We start from the raw sequence: 19,796 nt of genomic DNA on the forward strand, positions 1-19,796 counted from the left end.
CCTGACACAGGGAAGAAAGGAGAGCAGCAGAATACTGGACTTCAGAAAAGCAGACTTTGACAACCTCAGGGAACTGATGGGCAGGATCCCCTGGGAGAATAACATGAGGGGGAAAGGAGTCCAGGAGAGTTGGCTGTATTATAAAGAATGCTTATTGAGGTTACAGGGACAAACCATCCCGATGTGTAGAAAGAATAGTAAATATGGCAAATGACCAGCTTGGCTTAACAGTGAAATCCTTGCTGATCTTAAACACAAAAAAGAAGCTTACGAGAAGTGGAAGATTGGACAAATGACCAGGGAAGAGTATAAAAATATTGCTTGGGCATGCAGGAGTGAAATCAGGAAGCCAAATCACACCTGGAGTTGCAGCTATCAAGAGATGTTAAGAGTAACAAGAAGGGTTTCTACAGGTATGTTAGCAACAAGAAGAAAGTCAAGGAAAGTGTGGGCCCCTTACTGAATGAGGGAGGCAACCTAGTGACAGAGGATGTGGAAAAAGCTAATGTATTCAGTGCTTTTTTTGCCTCTGTCTTCACGAACAAGGTCAGCTCCCAGCTCCCAGACTACTTCTCTGTGGAGAAAGAAGTGGTTCGGGATTATTTAGAAAAGCTGGACGAGCACAAGTCCATGGGGCCGGATGTGCTGCATCCAAGAGTGCTAAATGAGTTGGCAGACATGATTGTAGAGCCATTGGCCATTATCTTTGAAAACTCATGGCGATCAGGGGAAGTCCCAGACGACTGGAAAAAGGCTAATGTAGTGCCCATCTTTAAAAAAGGGAAGAAGGAGGATCCTGAGAACTACAGGCCAGTCAGCCTCACTTCAGTTCCTGGAAAAATCATGGAGCAGTCCTCAAAGAATCAATTCTGAAGCACTTAGAGGAGAGGAAAGTGATCAGGAACAGTCAGCATGGATTTACCAAGGGCAAGTCATGCCTGACTAATCTAATTGCCTTCTATGACAAGATAACTGGCTCTGTGGATGAGGGGAAAACAGTGGATATGTTGTTCCTTGACTTTAGCAAAGCTTTTGACACAGTCTCCCACAGTATTCTTGCCAGCAAGTTAAAGAAGTATGGGCTGGATGAATGGACTATAAGGTGTATAGAAAGTTGGATAGATTGTTGGGCTCAACGGGTAGTGATCAATGGCTCCATGTCTAGTTGGCAGCCAGTATCAAGTGGAGTGCCCCAAGGGTCGGTCCTCGGGCTGGTTTTGTTCAATATCTTCATAAATGATCTGGAGGATGGCGTGGATTGCACCCTCAACAAGTCTGCAGGTGACACTAAACTGGGAGGAGAGGTAGATACGCTGGAGGGTAGGGATAGGATACAGAGGGCCCTAGACAAATTAGAGGATTGGGCCAAAAGAAATCTGATGAGGTTCAACAAGGACAAGTGCAGAGTCCTGCACTTAGGACGGAAGAATCCTGTGCACCGCTACAGACTAGGGACCGAATGGCTCGGCAGCAGTTCTGCAGAAAAGGACCTAGGGGTTACAGTGGACGAGAAGCTGGATATGAGTCAACAGTGTGCTCTTGTTGCCAAGAAGGCCAATGGCATTTTGGGATGTATAAGTAGGGGCATTACCAGCAGATCCAGGGATGTGATCGTTCCCCTCTATTCGACATTGGTGAGGCCTCATCTGGAGTACTATGTCCAGATTTTGGCCCCACACTACAAGAAAGATGTGGAAAAATTGGAAAGCGTCCAACGGAGGGCAACAAAAATGATTAGGGGACTGGAACACGTGACTTATGAGGAGAGGCTGAGGGAACTGGGATTGTTTAGTCTGCGGAAGAGAAGAATGAGGGGGGATTTGATAGCTGCTTTCAACTACCTGAAAGAGGGTTCCAAAAAGGATGGATCTAGACTGTTCTCAGTGGTAGCAGATGACAAAACGAGGAGTAATGGTCTCAAGTTCTAGTGGGAGATGTTTAGATTGAATATTAGGAAAAACTTTTTCACTAGGAGGATGGTGAAACACTGGAATGCGTTACCTAGGGAGGTGGTGGAATCTCCTTCCTTAGAAGTTTTTAAGGTCAGGCTTGACAAAGCCCTGGCTGGGATGATTTAATTGGGGATTGGTCCTGCTTTGAGCAGGGGGTGGACTAGATGACCTCCCTGAGGTCCCTTCCAACCCTGACATTCTATGATTCTATGATCACCCTAGCAGCCCTTTCCTGCACCTGGTCTGGTGCCTTCATCTTTCTTGAACACGGGGGACCCATGTTGTGCACAATAATCCAGGTGAGAAGGTCTGACCCGTTTCAAATGGGCGTTTTACTCTTCAGTAGTTCCACCAGCAGGGAAAGCAAAACCACCACCCTCCAGAGAGAAAAATTCAAAGACATTTCAGCCATTTTTATTGGATTTCAGATTTTTTCAGTGAAGCAAATACATATGGTGCAGCCAAAACAACTGACATTATTCTCACATCTCTACAGCATAGACCATACAGCTATGGATGGGTCAGTTACAAAGATAGATGATGATCTGACACTTCCCTTTTCTAGGAATTTACAATACATAAAACAAAGCACATGTGGGGACCCCCCCCCCAATCCACAGAGCTCACCTCAGCCTAAGTTAAGGGAGTTATTTACATGACTAGTGTCCTCTGGAAATATCAGGCCCAAACATGTGTGGCAGGGCCAGCATTGGTGCTGGGTATGTTCCCTCCCTGGTAATTCTCTATCCTCTTCCCACCCACCCACTACAAACAGGAGCACATGCTATGTACACTGGGCTTGTTCTCATTAGTATTGCTTTGGATGTATGCTAAGACCAATTTTGGCATTTAAACACCAACAAACAAAATATCCTTGGCTCAAAATATACTTAGAATGAAGGGGGAGAATATACTGTCGAAGAGGATGTCACAGTTAAAGATATGCATTTACAAACAAGCGTCTCTCTAAACAGTATGGCGTTACTACTGGGAAGTGAGATTTATGCCCTTGCCACATGTCAGGTGTTTTGCTGAACTCTGTTCTCTGGCAAATAAGCTGCTTTGAGGGGACACACCCAGCCAATTGGTTGCAGTGACCTCTGTTATCCCAGTGGGCTGATTTTCCTTACAACCGTTCTATACCAGCATCATTCCATTGACTTCAGTAGAGTTACCCCAGATTCACACAATGGTGAGAGAGGAGAATAGAGTCTAATATCACCAATTTTTACAGGGAATAGTAGCTGTAAAATAGCTCTGGGGGCACAGAGATGGCTGATAATGTGTGATTTGCCATATCAGCTTCATGGGCTTTCTTATGTGATTCAATAACTAACCCCACACTAAAGGGACAATGTTTTTGAAGAAAGAAGGAGAAGTACTTGTGGCACCTTAGAGACTAACAAATTTATTTGAGCATAAGCTTTCATGGGCTAACAGCCACTTCATCAGATGCATGTAGTGGAAAAAATGCTTTTGAAGCTATTTGCTAGCTTTAGCTAAAGCGCTCTATGGAAGTAATGGAATTTATACCACGTATGGATCTGGCCCTTTGAGTGCAGTAATTACTAATGAAATCCTATCATATTTGTAAAATATCCAATTACAGAGATTTGTGCCTTAACTAAAGTGATATACGACATTCAGCTACTCTAAAACTGACAGTGGTGGTGCCTTAAAATAAAGGCACTGTATGTCAATTAACTGTAAAATTACACTGGAAGTCCCTCAGTATGCCACTGATGCATTTAACTGTTCATCAGGTTGTCCCTATTAACTTTACAGCTATGGACATTCAGCTCCAGAATTTCAAAGGAGTGTCCCATTTACACGTACCACTCCATGCATAAACTACAAGCGGACAATTGTTGAGAATGCACCTACAACCACCAGTAATGAGAAATGTGATGCCTGCCAAAAATATGCACAATGCACTTTAAAACAGAAAAGATATCTTGCACAAGCAAAGTTTGATGTTCTCCTAAGAACATTTTGAACAACATAAATGGAGTGGTTACGTATTTGAAAGGTATGATGTCATCATGTCCCAGGGCCAAATTCCCTCTTGAGACTGGGACTATGATTTTGTTTAGCCTGCCAAGTCCACAAATCCATCCTAGGGAGGTGTTGTTCTCCGTCTATTTCACTTGGCTGACATCCTTGCACAGAAAGCTCAGAAATAAACAAGTATGGGTACAAGCAAAGAGATATTGTTCATCAAGGTGCAAAGGGTTAAAAATAACTTTTGCATACCAAGTGAAAAAGCAACTGGCTAACAGCTTCCACCCTACCATTTCCTTCTTGCCTTTTTACCCGGGCTGGAGACACCCTCTCCATTCTACTGCAAAAGGGTGCAAGTTCTGCCCCTTTGCTCAGACCTAGAAAATAGCCATAGCAGGACCAACCTAAACTCGGTGAGCCAGATCCCAGCTTGTGTAAACTGGCAAAACTCCACTGACGATAACAGAGCTGTGCTGCATTACCCCAGCTGAAGAGCTGACCCTAGACTTTTGCCTCCCAACAAAAGACTTGCATTATTTTCCTTCTCTCACTCACTTCCTTAATGACTTCTTTCCAGGAGCGCCATGGAGCCCTCGAATCTGTAGAATGACTTGTTTGCACTAAGCAATGGTGTCACATGCAGGACAACTAGCACAGGTCTTCTGCAAACATGTTCCATTCACATAGCTGATCCTATCTCTTTCCCCAAACAACACATGTTCACTCAACAGCACTGGAGTTAGTGTGGACTTTTTCAAAAGAGCAAGACAGAGCCATCGGTTTCATCCTGTTAATGTCATAGAAGAAACTGATTAAGAAGAAATGTACTGGTATGTCTTTTCTACCCCATACAGGATGAACTGGATAGCATCTGGGACCAGAAAGTATTCTTGACTGTCCTTCCTTAAAGAGCTCTCTTTAACTTCCTTAACCACTCAAATACTAATATTTTATTTTGGTTTCTACCAATAGTAATAAAACAGCTGTTTGTCTTTGCCTTTTATCCCCATTTAGTGTGCACAATGTCCCTGGGAAACAATGTCATGTCCCATTGTCAAGCTGAGCCTATCTAATGCCAAGCTTTGCCAAGCTTTGCATTATTAGGAAAGCAATGGCGGTATTTAGTAAGATACATGTATTTTATGTTTGCTGTTGTGTTTTAAATGGTTTGTGGCCTCAGCAGCTTCCATGCTCTAGACTATCGGTGACTAATGTACAGTAACATACAGCTTATGAGAAGATTTTCCAAGGCCCTGCTTCCAGTGATATTTCTCAGATGTGTTTCAGAGTAGCAGCCATGTTAGTCTGTATCCGCAAAAAGAACAGGAGTACTTGTGGCACCTTAGAGACTAACAAATTTATTTGAGCATAAGCTTTCATGGGCTACAGCCCACTTCATCGGATGCATAGAATGGAACATATAGTAAGAAGATATATATATATATATAGATATATATAGATATATACACACACATACAGAGAACATGAAAAGGTCGAGTAAGAGACTAATTAATTAAGATGAGCTATTATCAGCAGGAGAAAAAAACTTTTGTAGTGATAATCAAGATGGCCCATTTAGACAGTTGACAAGAAGGTGTGAGGATACTTAACATGGGGAAATAGATTCAATATGTGTAATGACCCAGCCACTCCCAGTCTCTATTCAAACCCAAATTAATAGTATCTAGTTTGCATATTAATTCAAGCTCAGCAGTTTCTCACTGGAGTCTGTTTTTGAACCTTTTCTGTTGCAAAATTGCTACCTTTAAGTCTGTTACTGAGTGGCCAGAGAGGTTGAAGTGTTCTCCTACCAGTTTTTGAATGTCCTGATGTCAGATTTGTGTCCATTTATTCTTTTGTGTAGAGACTGTCTGGTTTGGCCAATGTTTTTTTCTCCTGCTGATAATAGCTCATCTTAATTAATTAGCCTCTTACTCCACCTTTTCATGTTCTCTGTATGTATATATATATATATATATATATATATATATCTCCTTACTATATATTCCATTTATGCATCTGATGAAGTGATTTGTAGCCCACAAAAGCTTACACTCAAATAAATTTGTTAGTCTCTAAGGTGCCACAAGTACTCCTGTTCTATTTCTCAGACATGAATTTGCTTCTTGAGATTTAGAAATCATGTAACCTATGAGAGAAAATACTTATCTCTGAATATGAAAGCGGACTTGACAAAGAGTCGAAAGCAGAAAGAAGCCCATGTCACCAAGTTTAGAAATAACCAGCCATCTAAAACATTATGGTTTTTATCTGTCTACAGTGGCCATCTACAATGGAATAAACACATAGCATATAGTTAGTAGTTTTACATATTTGCATAAGAATGAGTTGTGACATGGGTTGGTACAGTTGTGTTTAGTGCATATATACATATACACACACACACACACACACACACACACCCCCATATGGTGGAATTTTCATAAGGTACACAACGCCCATTGGCTTTCAGTGGAAATTGCGGAATTAACTGTTTTAAGTATCTCTTTGAAAAATCCCACTCTGTGTGTATCTGTGTGTCTATATACACACACACACACACACAATTTGAAAAAAAGAGTTATTGACATCAGAAAACTTTAAACTCAAATTCCTCCTCCCTCCGCCCTCCCCCCAAAATGCTTTAAAATATCTGTATCAACCACAAAAAAAACTTGCATACTTAGTTTGCTTTACAGTTGGATTAACTCTATAAACACTGTATATCTGTAATGTCCTAACTGATCCCTGGAGGATTAAGTCATTCCAGACACGAACCAATGACAAACTCTGCAAGGGAAAGACAAACAAACACCTTGATTACTCATTTCAAAATGTCTTTTTCAAATTCAGAAATGTCCTCACCCTTTGACTCTCCGTAATCCTCACATCCTTTCTCTGTGCTGTTCCCCTCCCCTCCCTGAATCTGTGGTAAAGTTACAAGTATCTATCAGACCATGATTCTCAGCGGAGATGGTGAAGTTATTCGTCACAGCTGAAATTCACCCCGTGCAGAGGGACTTGATTCCATCATTTTTGCCCCACCACAGGGACGTTTTGGGGGGCCCACAGCGTTTGACCACACAGGACATACCGCAGAAGTAGGCCAATTACTAATTTTGGATACCCCAATTTCTGGGGTGCCTAAACTCCAGATGTGAAAGATGTGTTAGAGATGCTGAGATCTCTGATGTGTTAGAGATGCTGAGCATCCCCAACTCCTGTTCGCTTCAGTTGGAGTTATGAGCAATCAACACCTCTGAAAATGAGGTCCTCCCAGTGGCATACGATTGTGCATTTGCATCCAAAATGGTGTCTTCCACACAGCGTGACATCACGCACACCACGCGTGTGAGGCCACGCTGTGCAGTGGATGCCATTTTGTCCTACAAAATGGTGTCCTCCTTGTGGTGTGACCTCATACGTGGTGCATGTAGAAGACGCCATTTTGTTTGCATGTTTGGGGACTGGACAGAATCATCCAATGGGCCCAGCCGGTCCTGGGGTATGCAATACATGCATTGCATAAAATGACGGCATGCCACTGGACCCTACATGCCTCAGATTGCTTGACCAAAAATTGAAGCAATGAAATTTAGTGAGTACTTCAAAATCCTGGTGGCTTTAACCTCTCAGCCTTAGCTTCCCTACCTGGAATATGCAGACCTAGTACACTTCTTAGCTATTTCAATGGGCTTTTCTGAGTACTAATGAGGCTCATAAAGTGCCTAGAAGCTGTTAAGTGCCATATTAAATTTGGGAATCATTCCACGCTAATCACAAGGTCTGATTAATGTGACTCGTGGTTCAAGAACTGACATGTTCTTGGAGAGAGCTGAAACAGAAGCTGCATTGCCCAGTAACTGCATTCTGCAAACTGCTGTTGAACAGTTCATATTCTAGCTTGGGAAGAAAGGTCAAAGCCACTGAAGGGCTGTCCTGCTCGTAGAGAGGAGGTTTCATGGTCTCATCACATGCTGTGTTCAATGTGCTAGGCCCTGTACAAACATAGAGAAGGTACAGTTTCTGTCCTGCCGACCTCATCTGTGTAGCTGTTACACCATGTGAGTTGGAAAGAAATGGCTTCCCTACATCTTAGACCAATGAGGCAATTTCTGCATTAGAAACAGCTAGGGCTGATGATTGGAATTTTTTCCTCCCCTATTGAAAATTTGGACTGTTTATTGAAAAACCAAAAACTGGAAATTTTTGTTGGCCTAAAACTAAGTTTTTGGCCGAAAAGGTTTTCGATGGAAAGTCAAAGGTTTCTTTAAAAAGCACTTTTTTAGTGAAAAATTTCACTGACTCAAAAAACCCCGTTTTCTGGTGAAACAGGGTTTTCATGGAATATTTGCAAAGGGCCCTAGAAACAGCCTCACATGCTTACCAAATGTAAGTGAGCAGAGCAGCATTTACATGACATGACACTGCTGCTGGTTTGTCCTTGAACACCCATGTTTTTTCCAACAGTGACAATCCCCTTCTCACCTGCAGGCTGAACTTGTGCTGAAGGTCGCTGCTTAGAATCTGGAAGACAGGGTCCTGAAAGCGCTCCCGGTTACGGACCCCAACATGTTCTTATCGAATCCTTGCTGCAGCATGAGATGTGAAAGTTATTGGAAAGCAGTTAATGCAGGTAACTTGCAAATCAATAATTATCTAATGTCATTACCCATGAGTCAAATTCCTCAGTCCTACCTCAAAGACCACCTGCATCCAGCAAGTTGGCTGCGTGCACTCACTATGTCCTTTGCAGAAATGTTAATGTTGCATGCACCTTGTGCAATCTTTTGCCTGCACAAAGCATGCAATGTGCATGCAAACAGTCAGTTATTGAGGTATCAGAGTAGCAGCCGTGTTAGTCTGTATTCGCAAAAAGAAAAGGAGTACTTGTGGCACCTTAGAGACTAACAAATTTATTAGAGCATAAGCTTTCGTGAGCTACAGCTCCACCAAATGCATCTGATGAAGTGAGCTGTAGCTCACGAAAGCTTATGCTCTAATAAATTTGTTAGTCTCTAAGGTGCCACAAGTACTCCTTTTCTTTTTAGTTATTGAGGTAATGAGTCTTTCCTGCATTGTCTTCCCTCTATAGATAGCAGGATCTCAACACACCTTGCTGAGGAAATATCATTGCCTATACTGGAAAGTCAGTAAGGATCAGGTATGTATGATGCATATTTGTGCAACGACCATGTGTAAAATATGCTAGAGTGACTCTGTCTTGTCAAATTGGAGGTGGAATTGGTGTCTTAAGGAAGGCTGCTGTAAGGTTAACAACAGAAAAAAAAAACCCTCACCATCAACCTTTGTGTGGATTTGAGGCCCACAAGTTGCCCCCATTTTCCACACTTGCCCCTTCCCCTCAGTCAATCCTTTTACTCCCTGATGCTGTTGGCTTTCCATGGTGTGGGGAGGAGAACCCCAGTTTGGCGAAAGAAACCAGTCTGGAACAAAGAGGCTAGTTCCGACTCTGCCAGTTTGAGGATTCTGCTGGGGAAGGAGAGGGGACCTGACAAATGCTGGCTGCTTCTCTTGTTGGACTAATGGATTATTTTCAGAGTAGCAGCCATGTTAGTCTGTATTCGCAAAAAGAAAAGGAGGACTTGTGGCACCTTAGAGACTATTCTGTCCCTGAAGTAGGGGAGGTGACCACAGGGCAGGTCTGGGGACAAAAGAGGAAGTGTGGGACTAGAGAAAAGGAACCCGTGTTGGGGACTGTCGCAATCACTTCTCCTCTAGCCACACGAGTTAGGGATTGCGTGGAGCTGCTTCTTCCACTCGCGCTGGCTTTGCACCAGTGGATCTGCATGGGCGTCAATGGAGTTATTTACACCAGTGTAAAGGAGAGGTGAATGGGGACCGTATGATGGTGGGCAGCTCCAAGGGCACTCTCAAAGCCCCTGGCTTTTCTCATAGACACTGGCAATATTCAACACTGACTTACATCCCTAGCAAATTGACCTTGGGGGTGAATCCAGCCAGCTGCTATTCAGTTAGCTGAGAATCAGGAAAAGGCTAACACTTAGCTTCCTCACCTGTTTGAGAATGCCCTGGAACTCCTTGTGTGACCACAGATCACCCAGCAGGAGGCGAGCGGCTTCAGCTGCTTTTGGACAGGAGCTGGAAGGATGAAAGAAATCCAATGAATCTTAGCTGGCCACAGCCCACCACTTCAAACAACCCAGCTCCTGTCAGCATGGTGTGAACCAGCTCCACCATTGCAAAGGGTTGGCCAGCCACAATGGAGATCATTCATCTACATGCTCACAGGATGCCTTGAAGACATCATTTGGGCAAATGCCAAGGAGAGAGGGGGATTTCTGGGATGGTCCAAAGGGGAGTAACTCAGAGGAATGGGAGGAAGCTGAGCTAAAGAGACACTTCTGAACTGTAGAATCTAAACAGCTGCAAGACAGGAGGGAAATGGCACAAGCCCCATTGCGGGACTCCTTTGGAACTAGATAGCACAGATCACTCAGTAATACAATAAAAGGAACAACCTTGCGCTGCTTTGTGGGGACAGCTGAGATGCGACAGAAGAAATAACAACAATACAGGTTGAACCTCTCTAGTCCGGCACTCTCTGGTCTGGCAACATCCATGGTCTGGCATGATTTTATTTTGTTTTTTATGCTTTATCTACTTATTTCCTTGTGCCAATACAGTAAAATTGTGTAACAACACTAACACTTTGTTACGAAGAGAGCCGGTAAGCCTTGGCTAGGCAGCGTTGCAAGCGTTGTTCTGTTTATTCGCCTCGGCGAGATAAAAATAAAAAGAGACCAATTTGCTACAATATTGTTCAGCAAATTCTCTGGTTTGGGGCCGGTCAGGTCCCAAGGGTGCTGGACCTGTACTAGTACCACCCCATAAATACTTACTCAGCAAAAATTAATGGGAATTTGCCCAAGTAACAACGTTGTGAACAAGACTCAAGCCTTCAGGGGTTTGCTTCAGGTCTTCTAAGATTTTGGAACACTTCAGACCCAGAACTGGATCCAAACTTCACGGCTGACTCTGAGTGCTATAACTAGCCTGATATAAACCCTGACCACCCCAGACTTTCAGATAGTTCTGACACAGTTCATACTCTGCAACTTGGCCCCAGCTCTAGCCAAAACCTGGACAATGAAGTGCTAGAAAGCAACTCACGCAGTGGTGTGGCCAGCTCTGGGTGTGATGCAGCTGTGTCCACATGGCCACACAAGTAGCAGCAGCAGATGCTGGTCAGACTATGTGAAATGAAGTCGACTGACTATTGGTAAAAACAAACTGACCCTTCCAAACACTTTAAAACAAGTGTGAAAATTATAGGCAATAATTTCTGCTGAGAGAGAAGGTCAGTTTATATTAGGGCTGACGTACACAGTGGCTGGGTTTTTGACTCTGGAAATCTTTCGGTCCAAGATAGAGGCTCTACCCAGTTAACTCCCAAAGGAATGCTGTAAACCTGTAGCAGATTAAGGGTCTGATCCAATTCCTAATGAATCTTTCCATTGACTAATGGAAAGCTGGATTGGTCCTTATTCACCAGAGGTTGCAACAGTCCCTGGGAGGTAGGAGATCCCTGTTCTAGTCCCTTTACAGAGGGGGGATTGGAACTGGAACTGTGATCTCCCACAGCTTGGGCAGGTAGCCAGTCACAGGGGACAAAAGAGTGATTCGCACTTTATTAAAAGGGCCCAGAGATGGCGAATCCCTGTTCAAAATCCTTTCCCTCAGCAGGCACAGAGGGGAATTGACCAAGGAGATCCAACATTCCAGGTGAGCACCCTAACCAATATACTATAGAATATATTTAATTTCACATGCTTAGCAGTTGCTTGAACTAATCAATGGTTAATTAAAATGGAACAACTTCAACAGGAAAGCCTGAGAGTGTTTGCTGTTTAACCTCTCCTCAGGCCCAAGCAAGACTTGAACTCAAGTCTATACTAACCTAGGGGCTTACCCTAGCAAGTGGGCTACAGAGGACTTCTAATGCTTAGGCCCAATTAATAGTTAATTAAAGTGGAACAGTGTCAACAGGAAAGCCAGGGCAGCTCTCTGTTCAAATCCTTTCATGACAGTAGGTAGCTGGAGGACTCAAACCCTTGTCTTCAGCAGCCTGGGCAAGCCCCCACACCACTGTACCACAGAAGGCTGCTTACAGCAGTTTTTTGCCCAATTCATATTTAATTAAAGAAGACCAGCTTCAGCAGGCAAGACAGAAGGAAAATGTTGTTTAAATCCCTTCTTTGGATTAGGAACAGGGAAGAATTGAGCCAAAGTCACTACCATTTCAGGTGAGTCCATAACCACTGGGCTACAGAGGACTTCCTGTTGCTGTGTCTTGCTTTGGCCCAATTAATAGTTAATTAAAGTGGAACAGCTTCAGCAGAAATGACTAACGGAGCCCCACCTCACCATACCTCTAAGTCCAGCAGTTGGGACGTTCACTTGAGATATAGGAGAACGCTGCTTATATCCCGTCTCAGCAAACAGCAGGTGATTGAACCATACCCTCCCATAGTCTAGGTGAGCACCCAAATGCTGGACTAGAGAGTGATTCTTAGGCTTTCTGTGGCCCAAGTAATGGTTAATTATTTAATTAAAGTGAAACCGCTTCAAGAAGAGATGGAGAACAACCCACGTCAGAGAACCTCTGGGGTCAGTGATCAGGGCACTCACCTAGAAGAGGGTATACCCCTGTTCCCAACCCTTCCCATCAAGTACAAGGGGAACTGAAGCACATCCCAGCTGAGGGCCCTAGCCACTGAGGTAAGGGTTAGACAGGAGACAGCTACCTTCTTCCCCATCTCCCCTAGTTGTGCTCTGTGGTGCTGGGCAAGTACTTGACAATCACCCATAAATGGTGCAGATACCTAAGTCACCTGACTCCAGGAGAGGGGTTCCTGGCTGTGGATCACAAGCAGAGATAGGGACCAAACTCTATGACAGGCTGGGCTTAGCATTGTCCTCCACCCCCTCAGCAGCATCCCGCAGTGGCTGGCTTAGGTAGCTCCCTGCCTAGCATGCTGGCTTTTGTGGATCCCATGCTGAGGTGCCTGTCTCTTCCCATTCACTGATGAGGGAGCCTAAGCACCTAACTCAGGCTTAGGGAGTCCCATTGTTCTTCCAATGGTTTTCTAGGCATTTAAAAGTGAGAGCTAGTAATACTGAATATTGCCACACCCAAGTCTCGGTGCGCTGAGACAGAGGGGAGCTGAGTCTACTTGGCCCGTATTACAGGCAAGCAGCTTGGCGACTGTACGGGGGCTGAGAATGGACATGACTCAGGCAAACAGCTCTGAGACCAAAGAGGGGTTGTTGGGTTCATACCACAGACTCACCGCCGAGCCCCAGGAGCTGAGAGTGGGCCTGCTTTGTGAATGCCACAAGCACGGAGATCATTGGGGAATGGAGAATAGGCCCCATCAGTGCGCACCAGAGCCTCACACCCGCAAACCAGGGTGGGGAACTGAGAACAAGCAGTCTCACTGCATGCCCTAGACACAGAACCCTGAGCCGAGGGTGCCCCAATGGGTAAGAGAGACATTCTGGAGCTCCCCTTTCCCCTGTGCTCCTGTGGGGGAAGGGGAGGCGCAGGGTGAGAAGAGCGCTATACAAGCTCTAGCAAGTAACGGTGCAGTGACTGGGCGCTGCTCATGAAGTCTGCCTGCCCATTCTGTGTTTCCATTCGCTTTTCTCTGTTCACCTTCTCCACAGCTCCAAATGCTTCTCTGAATGTCAGAGCTTTCTCCAAGACAAGTCTCATCTCATCTTCTGGGAGAACCTCATTGCTCATGCCAGCTCCAAGTGCCAGCCAGTTCAAGCAATTCTCTGCCTCATTTATAAGTTTGTGGATTCTACTGCCATGGTTATTGCTTTTCCTCAGAGCCTGGCTGATGACTGAAGCACCAAGTGAATAGTGCACTGGACTGTGACTCAGGTGACCTGGGTTTGATGCCTGACTCTAGCATTGGACTGCATGTTGACCTTGCCTCAGTTTCCCCATCTGTAAAATTAGGATAATGAGCCTGGCTTTCGTTGTCAAGCACTTTCTAGGAGTATCGTTAATAATAATAACGCTGGGAACCCAGAGCTATAGCAACTGATTGAATAAGAGGTACATGGGATTCATAACAACATCACTGATATTTAGGGCTGGGATTTTCAATGGAAGTTAGGTGCCCAAATTCCTATCAAATTTCAATGGGATGTAGGTTCCTAACTCCCTTAGGATATGTCTACACTGCAGCGGGGAGGTGTGACTCCCAGCATGGGTAGATAGACTCACGCACAAAATAGCAGTGCGGAGGTTGCAGCATGGGCGAGCTGCCAGAGTCCAAGCCTGCCTGAGCCCTGGATCCAAGCTCAGTTGGCTTGCCTGAGCCTTGGCCCCTGCCACAACATCCACACTGCTACCATTAACAGCTCAAGCAGAGCTATACGTGTCTGCCTACCTGCGCAGGGAATCACACCACCCCACTGCAGTGCATAGCTCCCATGCAAGCCCCAGCCTAGATAGAGAGGGGTCCTCACTGAGAAGTTAGCACTTCCCATTTGTCACCACAAGATGGTATCTGAGATTCTGCAGGTTTCAGAGTAGCAGCCGTGTTAGTCTGTATTCGCAAAAAGAAAAGGAGTACTTGTGGCACCTTAGAGACTAACAAATTTATTAGAGCATAAGCTTTCGTGATGAAGTGAGCTGTAGCTCACGAAAGCTTATGCTCTAATAAATTTGTTAGTCTCTAAGGTGCCACAAGTACTCCTTTTCTTTTTGAGATTCTGCAGTAATCTCCCATAACAAACATCACGGCCTTCTCAGCCCCTACTGTGATAGTACCTGGTGACCGCTGGGTCTTTAACAGTGGTCACTGAACAGCATTGCATCAAGCATGCAGTTGCTCTGGGCCCAATGGGCATATGCACACGTTGGCTGCATAATCTCTTAACATGCTTGCACATGGCCCTCCAGCCACCTCCTTGCCATCACTCACCCATTTCGGCACAGGGTTACTACATTATTTAGCATGCTGCTCGTCAAGTAAGGCTTGGCCATCTGTGGGTTGGACATGATTAGGTTCCGCATGGTGTAGCAAGCGGAGGACATGATATCTCCCAAATTGCTGCTGTTCCCGGACTGGAAGGCCAGGAGACGGGACACATCTGGAAGCACCTGGGGAGCTAAAGAGGAGGAATATTCCAGTCAGGACTGAAATAAAAACCAGTGCAGATAAATCAGATACTTGAGTAAGTCCTATACAACATAAGGGCTGCAGAATCAGGCCCTAAGTGAGGCATTAATAGTCGTGCAATAGCTGCTATGGCCTAGATCTCATAGGAATCTATATGCCTAACTCAGTGGGAGTTACACACCTAAATACCTTTGAGGATCTGGTGCTATTTGATCTAAGCAATAACAATGGACATGGCTTGGTTATGCTCGGGAAACCGTACACACCACCCCAAAAAGCCAAGTCCAGCCCAACCAGGAGAAACACTCCCTCTCCCAGAAAGAGGCCCAGAGAAACCAGCTGATCTCTCTTATCCATGAAGCATGCCAGGGATCAAGTGAGAGGCCCACTAATGGGGTGAGGTAGCATTTGTTAACCAGACTATGCACTACTCCAAAAGATGTCAACTGAGGGTTCCTTATGGTGGCTACAGGCCAGGACAAATAGCATCTCTTGGCCAGCGTCACAGCCCTGATGCTCACCAGCCATGGGGAGGGGACGTGTGACATCAGTGCATTTGTTTGGCGAATCTATGTCCGGTGGTGATGCTTGGCATAGTTCAGCTGATGGGTTTACAACAGAAGATGGGCTTGTGAAAGAAGGGGAGAGGCTCGACAGCCCCTCAGAAACTGCTTTTGTGGAAACTCCTTACCCATGGTTTTGTGGAGAATAGGATGTCGGGACATGTTGCTAAGCAAGGAAGCCCCAGATCGGACAACTTCACTGTTACTGGATTGGAGGAGCCGTGCTATACGAGGCAAACCCTTCTCCTTTAAGCCAATCAGCTGGCTCATTGCATTGGACATCTAGGGGACAAATTAGAATTTGTTAGTGATGGCCAACCCATGCAGGACAGGTTTACCTGAACAAAAAAACTTCAGAAACAGACTTCAAAGAGAAACTGCAGAACTAAAATTCATTTGCAAATTTAACACCATTAATTTGGGCTTGAATAAGGACTGGGAATCGCTGGCTCTCTACAAAAGCAGCTTTACCTCTCCTGGAATTGACACCTCCTCATCAATTATTGGGAGTGGACTACATCGCCCCTGATTGAATTGGCCCTGTCAACATTGGGTCTCCACTTGTGAGGTAACTCCCTTCTCTTCATGTGTCAGTATATAATGCCAGCATCTGTAATTTTCACTCACGCATCTGAAGAAGTGTTTTTTTACCCATGAAAGCTTATGACCAAATAAATCTGTTAGTCTTTAAGGTGCCACCGGACTCCTTGTTGTATTCTATACAGTATTTCTTCGTATACACACTATAATATAGCTAGGTCATAAAATAATCATCAATATCATACTTTATTCTTCTGTAGCCTCTTTAGGTGCCTAACTCCCATTTATTTCAATAAGAATTAGGTGCCTAAACACCTTTCAGGATCTGGATCTCTCCTATGCATCCCTCTCTGACAATGAACAACTTATATTAGGGGCTGGGGAGCTAGTTCTCGCCTCAGCCTTAGTGGGGTGGGAGGGTGCGGGGACAAGGTGTTGAGGTTTATGAGCTTCAAATCCCATCAGCATTAATTGGAGGGTTTTGAGTTTCATGCACAAACTGTCCCTTCCCCTGCCACCCCTCGCACACCAGGAGGAACAAACCACTTCTTGTAGAGCTAAATGATACTTTTTAAAAGACAGGCACTTGCATGAAGCTCTGTCCTTATTTTCCCCGGTGTAAATCCAGAGTGACTCCGGTGGCTTGACGCATGCCCAGCAACTCAGCAAATCAGTCCATTTAGTTAGGTGCCTACATATGGACACAGGAGCCTGACTTTATGCCTTGTTTTTTGAATTCTTGGCCTCAGAGACCAACACTGAACAAGTTGCTGAACAATTTTATTATGTTGCCAGACAGCTGCATTCTTTCTTCCAATAGGGGCATGTATTATTGGCACAGGATCTTTTCTCCTCTCGGGTGATCAGCTGCGTTCTACCACTAGCACTTCATCGGATGCATCCGATGAAGTGAGCTGTAGTTCACGAAAGCTTATGCTCAAATAAATTTGTTAGTCTCTAAGGTGCCAAAAGTACTCCTTTTCTTTTTGCGAATACAGACTAACACGGCTGCTACTCTGAAACCATGTACTTCCATGTCATTTATGTGCTGCTTTTGTTTTGTGCTCTGAAGTTCATCTCATGGCAAACCTGCAGTACTCTAGAAAATTTTGGGAGGGCAAACAGAGATCAATATAAGGAAAAATGCTGTAAATATTAGTTGAAAGGAATGTGGATCTAACACCGCAAGGCATTGTGTGTCCCAGATTTCAGCCAAAAGACTCAACTTAACAAAATGAAGTTTATTAATTGCATACAAATACCACATTTCAACAAATCTCTATAGAAGAGACCTGGAATCTTCATGGCAGGAAATCTGAGTAGTGTGATTTTTCCGGTAATAGAATGCTGAACAGTATAACACAGTTTAGCATTCCATTCCATCTCCCCTTTTAAGTTCTACATACCTACCATTTCCAAAACTCTACCTTCCTGAGTCAGTAACTCACCTCACCAATCTCCCTTTTCCTTTGTTGACAAGTCTTTTCCTCAGATATATAATCAATCCCAGCTTGAGCCTAGGATATTCAAAGGTGTCTGAGAGAATTAGACACTCAACTCTAAAGGAGGGGAAAAATTCGTTTTGGAAAGGATTCTGAAAATTGGCTCTATTTTGAATCGGAAATTCTCTGTGAAGGAAAATACTAAAAAAAAAAAGGGTTTCAGGGTAGGAATGTTCTTTTCAACAAAACCATTTCTTCTCAATGCTGACTTGTAAAAAATGTAGTATAATCTAATGTTTTTAAAAATGGAAACAAAACGTCGTTTCAAAATGAAACATTAAAATGTTTTGTTCCAAAAAACATCAAAACCAGATGTTTCAACATTGTTTTGGAGGAAAACCTCAAAAATAAAGTACTGCCAAAGTTCTAGTGCAATCAACCTGATGTCATGAAGCGTTTGGATTTAGGCAGAGTTGCATATCCCAGAGGCATATGGTTCCATCAAAGTTTCCCAAACCAGCTCTACCCAACTCCCATTGAAAGTCAAATTCTCTATGCCCCTTTGAGAAGCCTCACCCCACTGACAAAAGGGATAATTTTCTCAAATTTGAAAGAAATCAAAGCTTTTCATGTCCAAAGACTGAGCAAATCAAGGCTGACAAGTTAGTGTTATCCTTTCACCAGCTAGACATGAAGCAGAAGACTTCCCCTGTGTCATCATCAGGTGACCTTTGGGTGGGATGCTGTAACACACAACACTTCTCTGCACTGTGTGCCCATGGGACCCCAGTAACAAGCAAGCGCTGAGAGAATGCGGAATCAGTCAACGCTACATTCAGCTAATGGAGCAACTCATGGGGTCAGACTCCATTAGATGGTCGAGGGATACCTGCATAGAACACATCCCCGGACATCGGCAATACCAGGAGGGATGAGCTGGAGTGCCGATGAGAAGCGCAGTCAGGAAAGTAACAAATACTTTCTTCATGGATTATATTTTCTGAAAGGACAACCAATCTCATTCTCATTTACTGAGGGACAATCTCCATTCGTTGATATACTTTGCTTTCCACAATCAGCTCTCTGTACAACTTTTCATGAGTTATGTACCCAAGTATTCGGATTCTAATATCTAAACTGTATTGTTAAATCTATTCACCTAAATTTGGGTTATTGCTGATAATGTACTCTGTGTAACATATGATTTTTAAAAAACTAACTTTGTATTTGTGGATAATCTAAACACTATACCCAGATGTACAGACGCTCTTTTCCCAACCTATGTATTATCGGTCTATATATATATTTTAACATTAGCTTTAATAAAATTTTAAAACCCATTCATTTATCTACTTTGCCATCTCACTTACATTAAAATCAATGAAGTTTAGGCAAGAACAAGACCAGATATTCACCATGCCCAACCCCTATTTTGCACACATGCAGACAGTGTCTTAGGCCCAATCCTTCCTACCTTGGCACACAGACCTCAAAAGGCAACACAACCAGGGTACTTCTGCTGGGTGAAAGCCATGAAGAGTGTGTGCTGTGCAGCTGTGTCCATCATTGCTAGTATGGAGGAAAGTTGGCAGTGTCAGCCCTAGCCAGAGGAGTGTCGAGGGCGTGTCCAAAGGATCAATGGACTAAATCCTCAGTGCACTCTGTGTCGGATGTGTGCGTGCAATGGCATTAGAGTTTAATGCTGTAGTAGAAACTGTGGAGCAATTCTATGGGTGCTCTGCAGTTTAGAAGAGGTGTTTTCCCCCTGCAGAGCCCATTGGGCTGTGTTTGTAAGTTTGTGTGTGAGAGAGAGAGAGAGAGAGAGAGAGAGAGAGAGAGAGAGAGAGAGAGAGAGAGAGCAAGCGCACTCACCAGTCCTCTGCTTGCAGTGAGGTTCTGCAGGGCTCCAGCACAGGCCTCTAGGGTGGCATCTTTCTTGCTCTGGTCCATCAGGTTCAGGTATGTGCGGATGGCATCAGAATGGTAGAGCCAGCTGGGCCCTCTGGGTTTGTACTCCTCATCGGGAATGGGTAGAACATACTCATCATTCTAAGGGGAAGTAATAGATTGACATCCAGGAGCTTGGCGTTTTCTACATGAATCACACGTCATTAT

The 19,796-nt window shown here is 44.3% G+C and overlaps 1 protein-coding gene and 1 long non-coding RNA gene across 4 annotated transcripts in view; one reads left to right on the top strand and one right to left on the bottom strand.

The window, feature by feature from the left end:
* Positions 1 to 19,796, top strand: part of LOC119846475 — a 69,575-nt gene that overhangs the window by 22,570 nt on the left and 27,209 nt on the right. Inside the window, exons 2-4 of one of the 3 annotated variants that reach the window (XR_005289889.1) lie at positions 8,448 to 8,589; positions 9,049 to 9,117; positions 18,366 to 18,886. This is a non-coding gene — a long non-coding RNA (uncharacterized LOC119846475). Of the gene's footprint in view, positions 1 to 8,447; positions 8,590 to 9,048; positions 9,118 to 13,664; positions 14,565 to 18,365; positions 18,887 to 19,796 lie in introns of those variants that run through there. The other 2 variants (XR_005289890.1, XR_005289891.2) reach the window with 2 other exon arrangements.
* PKP1 (plakophilin 1) overlaps positions 5,951 to 19,796 on the bottom strand; it is a 50,317-nt gene continuing 36,471 nt past the window's right edge. The window contains exons 9-14 of the mRNA XM_038380186.2: positions 19,554 to 19,730; positions 15,828 to 15,981; positions 14,939 to 15,125; positions 9,992 to 10,076; positions 8,442 to 8,545; positions 5,951 to 6,743 (exon numbers count right to left, since the gene is read on the bottom strand). Of these exons, the coding sequence (XP_038236114.1) occupies positions 8,474 to 8,545; positions 9,992 to 10,076; positions 14,939 to 15,125; positions 15,828 to 15,981; positions 19,554 to 19,730 (675 nt within the window). The 3' untranslated portion in view covers positions 5,951 to 6,743; positions 8,442 to 8,473. The remainder of the gene's footprint in view (positions 6,744 to 8,441; positions 8,546 to 9,991; positions 10,077 to 14,938; positions 15,126 to 15,827; positions 15,982 to 19,553; positions 19,731 to 19,796) is intronic.

This window comes from Dermochelys coriacea, chromosome 21 (assembly GCF_009764565.3).
Source record: "Dermochelys coriacea isolate rDerCor1 chromosome 21, rDerCor1.pri.v4, whole genome shotgun sequence".
Lineage (NCBI taxonomy): Eukaryota > Metazoa > Chordata > Testudines > Dermochelyidae > Dermochelys > Dermochelys coriacea.